The sequence below is a fragment of the Nematolebias whitei genome, chromosome 7, assembly GCF_014905685.2.
Source record: "Nematolebias whitei isolate Nwh7 chromosome 7, NemWhi1, whole genome shotgun sequence".
Classification (NCBI taxonomy): Eukaryota; Metazoa; Chordata; class Actinopteri; order Cyprinodontiformes; family Rivulidae; genus Nematolebias; species Nematolebias whitei.
The window spans coordinates 45,604,917-45,611,420 of NC_056504.1; the positions used below are offsets into that span (position 1 = coordinate 45,604,917).

Genomic DNA, 6,504 nt, shown 5'->3' on the forward strand with positions numbered 1-6,504 from the left:
GGTTTATTTTATTGTTGAAACGTTTCGTCCTTCATCCAAAGGACTTCATCAGTCTGAGGAGCTGTAACAAACTCAGTCCCACAAGCAGCACACCAACATAGTGGACAAGCCAGTTTTATGGCGATAAGATGGTTTCTGGAGTCTGCCCTCTCCTCCGTTAACTCCTCTGGGGCAGCAATGGCCAAAGTGGTTCAAATTATTAAAGTTCATGCTCAGTAATCCAGGTAAAAAATCCAACAACGTTAAGTCAGGTCCTTCGGATTTAAAAAAAAAAAGTTTCATATTTCATCCAAAGGACTTCATCAGTCTGAGGAGCCACAACAAACTCAATCCCACAAGCAGCACACTCAAATAGTGGGCAAACCAGTTTGATGTTAATAAGATGGTTTCTGGAGTCCACGTAAAACTATTTTTTACCTGGATTATTGAGCACAAACTTTGATGTTTTGAACCACGTTGGCCATCGCTGCCTAAGAGAAGTCGACGGGGGAGAGGGTGGACTCCAGAAACCATTTATCAATTGCAAGCTGGTTGGTCCACTTTGTGAGTGTGCTGCTTGTGGGACTGAATTTGTGGTTGCTCCTCGGACTGATGAAGTCCTTTGGATGAAAGACGAAATGTTTTAACAAAAAAAAAAAAAAAGAAAAAATAAAGAAACCATCCAGAAGACCTGACTTAACTTTGTTGGATTTTTTTTACATGAATTACTGAGCATGAACTATGATAAATACACAACATACACATTAGTAATACATCTTTATTCACTTTTGTGCTAGAAAATGTGAGTAAGCACATTAAACATCAAGCATGGAGGAACTTTTTTGCAGATGTAAAAAAAAGTTGTGTACATATGTACGGTAACGGAAAATGATAATTAATTTTGCAGGCAGCACGGTGGCACAACTGGTAGAGCCCTGGTTCAAATCCCGGTCCGGGGGTCTTTCTGGGTGGAATTTGCATGGTCTCTCTGTGCATGCGTGGGTTTTCTCCAGGTTCTCCAGTTTCCTCCCACAGACCAAAAACATGCACGTTAGGCTGATTGGTAACTCTAAATTGTGTCTAGGTGTGAGTGAGAGTGAATGACTGTTTGTCTCATTTGTCTGTGTCCCTGTGGAGGACTGGAGACCTGTCCATGTTGTCCCCCACCTCTCGCACAGTGATGGCTGGACATGGGCACCAGTGACTCCCGTGACCCAAAAAGGAAGAAAGCAGGTAAAAGATAATGGATGGCTGGATGGCTTTAATTTTGCTGGCAAGAAACAAAGTGAGAAATGCAATATTCACATAGGAAAATCTCTGTGACATTTCACCCACACACAAATACATAAAAGCTACACTTGCCCTTGATGTGCCACATTCATTTTTTATGACAAATTTAGATATTTTTACGAAAGACGAAACAAAAAATAAAAAAAAATAATAATTTTGAGCTTGAAAACTGGTGCTCTTTCAGAGTACTGGAGTCACCAGCTACATGCAGGAATTATTTATTTGTCTTACAAGGACAAATTCTTTTTGTTGACGCTTGAATACAGCGAGAGTTATAGCTGCTTTCACTTTTAAAGCAACACATTTGAAAAAAAAAAAGATAACCAGACAGAAAGGGCAAATCTGGATAATGTCAAGATCAATTCCACTCATAAACCATCTAATAATGGAATAGCACTCTTGTGAAAACATTTTTTTCTCTGCATTAAAGCAATAGAAAAAAAAAAGAACAGAATTAAACTTTGTTTTTTCTTGTACAATTGGCATTTCTTATTCTTGTCTTTTACTTGTTTAAATGTTTACGCTGCAAATGTTTTATACAAAGACGTGAGGATTCAAGGTTCTTTTTCTGTCATTCACTTCACGTGTGGTACATGAGGTGGAATGAAACAATGTACACAGGGTCCCAGTTACATCCAACAAAAATACAAATTGTAAAGAAAAACAGTAGTAAGATCTAAGACATGAACTAAGAAGTATGCTAAACTAAGAATACAATAAGTACTAAATTAAGAATACACTAAACTAAGAATACATATAAAAGAATACACAATAAAAGCTTGCTTAGGTGGAGGTAAACAATCATACTAAGAATAAATTCAGATTTTTGCATCTTTAGAAGTGTTGAACATTGAATATGTGTCCTTAGAATGACGATTTCTTTTCCTTCTTATTTCATGTCAGTCCTTTTCTTCTCAAAAAGATGTTTTGGTGTGGATAAGAACATAACCAGGAATATTCACTCTGATGCGCAGCAGATGCAGGTATATCCAGCGTCCAACAGATCTGTGAGGTGTTTTCTCACACTTTATCATACGAGTGAGTGGATGTGTGGGAGGTCATGTCTTCTGTTTGTGTGCACTCGTGTTTCTGTGCATCTAAGTGTGTGTACTATTCCTTTGCAACAATGCTCACTCTCCCAAAGGGATAGTCGGATTGTTCAGATAAATCATCTTCAGCTGGGCAGCGAAACCATACAAAAACAACAAGGAGAAAATAAATCCATATGGAAGCAAACCAAAACAGTAAATGTTGGTTAGAGCTGAAATTAAAAAGGTGAAAATTTGGATACTGTAACTCAGAACACAAATCTAGTTGAATGAAGTTGTAAGTGAGATACCTACAAGGAAGCGGTGTTAGATCTGCCACAGAAAAATGGACAGAAAGTCAAATGTATCATGCTTCATCTGCAAATAATATTTCTGTAAAGAGCAAATGAATAGTGTCACTGTATGCATCTAAGTACATACGCACATTATCTTGCACAAAATAACTTTGTGTGAAAATAGTACTTGATTGATTTGCTAGATTGGTGGTTGTTGTTGTTTAAACATGCAAATCTCCATTTTTTTTTACTAAAATTTGTTTTGCTTTTGACTTTGTATTTGTATTTATATTATTAAAGTAAAAAAAAAAAAAAAAAGTTGCCTTTTTTCTTGAAGTAAACATAGAGGTCAATTTTGACCCCAGCACCAAAGATGTTACTCTAGTTAATATTTTAAAAATCAATAAACACAATAAATTTATTCCAGAGATGTGTTCAAATACTCTCCAGTAACAGTCAGATAACATAATAACCAATTACCATAGTCCCTTGTTTATTTCAGGGGGATCTGTACCCTGAAGCCCCGCGATAAGTGAAAAAACGTGAAGTAGGAATAGTAGTACAGATAGTAAGTAGTAGTTTATTTTATTTTATATATATATATATATATATATATATATATATATATATATATGAAGGAGTTTTAAACACTTCCTACACTCTTGCAATGTTTTAAACAAGGTTTTTAATCTCTAAACGCTCTAAAAAGAGCACATCACGTCATGATTTCAGATCCCTGACTTTGCTCGTCAGCCACCAGCATGCGTTCTTGGCCACACCCACTTTCCCGCTCTGCACAGAGAACAGCTGATAAGCTGCAGCAGGAAGCTTATCCTGCAGTATGGGATGCACAAAGGTGCAGCAGGTGCTAAATAATATACTGTATATATATATATATATATATATATATATATATATATATATATATATATATATATATATATATCTTCTTTTAGCTGCTCCCTGCGTTAGGGGTCGCCACAGCGAACTTAGTTACATGAAGACTTCACAGTTATTTTTACGACGGATGCCCTTCCTGACGCAACCACAGACCACCGAGCTACCACAGCTCTATGTGTGGAACAGAAAGCTGCTATCTAGGACACCCAGAAGAGCAGATGGTGGGGGTTAAGGGCCTTGCTCAAGGGCCCAGCATGGAGTAAATGAGGTTGGGGCAGGTGTGGGTGCTTCACCTACCCCACCTACATTTTTGATGTTGTCGGTACCCGGGCTTGATCCGGCGATCTTCCGATCACAGGCCAACCTTCTCCAACCTCTGCAACACCATTCCCCTTTTTAAAATAATTTAAAATAATTCATTTTAAATAAAAAATGTCATGCAGATTGTGTGGCTCATCCATCAATCAGCCAATTGTGTGTCATGTCCAATCTTATTTTGAAAAAACGCAATAGAGCGAGTCTGAGATAAATGAACTGCGAAGTAGCGAAGGACTACTGAATTTATTTATGACATTCTGCTGGGCTTCATTGCACTTTTTCTTTTAATATTGAAAATGAGGTGAAAGCTGAAAAGACAGTCATGGGATGCCACACTGAAAATATTATTATTATTGTCATTATTTTTATTATGGAAAAGGATGCCTAATGAAGGAACCGATAGTTATACAACAAATCTGTATATATATATATATATGTATATATATATATATATATATATACATACATACATTTACTGTGAATAATTTTGTTAATTTTAAGACTGGGATTAAAACTGACCCCAAACACCATGGATAGTAACAGGAAGCTAACACTACAGGAAGGTTAAATAAATACTTTCTTTTCTGTAAATGATCATTCATGTTGAAATATTTGCAATAACAAAGGAGTCAAAACTGGGTGTGTTAGAGATTAGTCAAAAGACTGGCAGTTATATGTTTTAAGCTCAAGGGTGAAATAAAGCAGTCCTGTGGATGCACTAAATATGTAAGCATGCTAAAAGCACCAGATGACTCCTCCTTCCAGTCTGTCACTCTATTTTTCCCCCTTTCTTTATTTTCTCTCAGTAACATTAAAGCTACGTGGCAAAGCACAGAGCTGCCTATGATTGTTGTCGCAACTGTTTTTCTACATATTAATCTGACAGACATGGATGGACCAGATATAGATGAACTAGACTAGTTCAAAAAGGACCCATTCTGGACAGATGTTTAAACATTTAGGACAGTTTTCTTTTTAATCCTGAGACAAGCCACTGATTAGTGTTTGCCACTGCCTCATGTCCTATATGCAATAATACACTGACCCCATCACATTGTTGCTGTAGTCTGGCCTTGTTGACCGCAGCAGATGGCAGGGGTGGAATCTGAATATCACTGAACTGGTTCATCTTTGTGCAATTAAAATAACAGTATCGAGAGCACTTTTGAATGTACATTGTGTAAAACAGAGCAGAGTGATACATCTGATGTAAGATTAGGTAAATTAGAAGTAGTCATTATGAAAAACAAAACACTAAATGTTCAAAGCTTACCGAACAGTTGATTGGTACACAAGATCTTCACGTCGACGGTAATCCTCCATATGAGAATAATTTGTGTTAAACATTGCATCATAGGTGAAGATCTTCTGCTTGATGGTACCTCCATCTGTGACCTGTGAAGCGAAGAAAGACCATTATTAGGGGAGATCCTGTACTGATGGATATTAAAAGACCTATATGTCTTTTTAGCCGATGCACCAAATCATACATTAAAGTTTGACGTGCACTCAGCTGTTCAGACAGTTGTTTTAATGACAATGATAAATGCATCATGAATACAGCAAAACATTGAAAACCTGCTGACGTTGTAACATTCCAGGAATGGTCTTATAGGATGGCCCCGTTTGTTTTTATGCACATCGTTAAACCTTACGAGGACTGACGCAGCACAGAGTTCTGCATGAAACAGGATAAGTTTTTGCAGATTTAATGGCATTAGACAAAATACTACAGAGGGTAAGTTAAAAAATCCTGCACCAACACTGTACACCCACGCTACAGGTATGACTGAGAAGACTCCCCGCCCCCTTCCAGCCTCGGGCTCATGCTGTCATGGCAGCCGTCTCCATGATCCTCCATCTGCCTGCACGGACCGAACTCCATGGAACAGTTCGGTTCTGTGGGGAAACATTGGATGTTCTTTGTCTGCCGGACCCAGTTCTGGAGGGCAGTCATCGTCCATTGCCACGGTCATTATTATAGTCGTGCTGCTAACGGGACCGCGCTGCTAGCAAGACCACGCCACTAACAGAATCACACTACTAACAGTGCCATGGTTCTAATGGGACCATGTTGCTAACAGGACCATGTTGCTAACATAATCACACTGTTAACAGTACCATGCTGCTAACAATACCATGCTGCTAACAGGACCATGTTGCTAAAAGAACCATGCTGCTAACAGTACCATGCTGCTAACAGGACCATGCTGCTAACAGAACCACACTGTTAACAGTACCATGCTGCTAATAGGACCATGCTGCTAAAAGAACCATGCTGCTAACAGTACCATGCTGCTAACAGTACCATGCTGCTAACAGTACCATGCTGCTAATAGGACCATGCTGTTAACAGGATCATGCTGTTAACAGTACCATGCTGCTAACAGTACCATGCTGCTAACAGGACCATGCTGTTAAAAGGACCATGCTGTTAACAGTACCATGCTGTTAACAGTACCATGCTGCTAACAGGACCATGCTGCTAACAGAACCACACTGTTAACAGTACCATGCTGCTAATAGGACCATCCTGCTAACAGGACCATGCTGCTAATAGAACCACACTGTTAACAGTACCATGCTGCTAACAGGACCATGTTGCTAAGAGAACCATGCTGCTAACAGAACCACACTGTTAACAGTACCATGCTGCTAAGAGAACCATGCTGCTAAGGGAACCTCACTGCCAA

At 38.7% G+C, this 6,504-nt stretch overlaps 1 protein-coding gene across 1 annotated transcript in view; it reads right to left on the minus strand.

The window, feature by feature from the left end:
- Nucleotides 1-5,768, minus strand: part of igsf21a (immunoglobin superfamily, member 21a) — an 86,375-nt gene extending 80,607 nt beyond the window's left edge. Inside the window, exons 1-3 of the mRNA XM_037679895.1 lie at nucleotides 5,593-5,768; nucleotides 5,477-5,489; nucleotides 5,085-5,206 (exon numbers count right to left, since the gene is read on the minus strand). Of these exons, the coding sequence (XP_037535823.1) occupies nucleotides 5,085-5,206; nucleotides 5,477-5,489; nucleotides 5,593-5,768 (311 nt within the window). The remainder of the gene's footprint in view (nucleotides 1-5,084; nucleotides 5,207-5,476; nucleotides 5,490-5,592) is intronic.
- Between the last annotated feature and the right edge of the window lie 736 nt (nucleotides 5,769-6,504).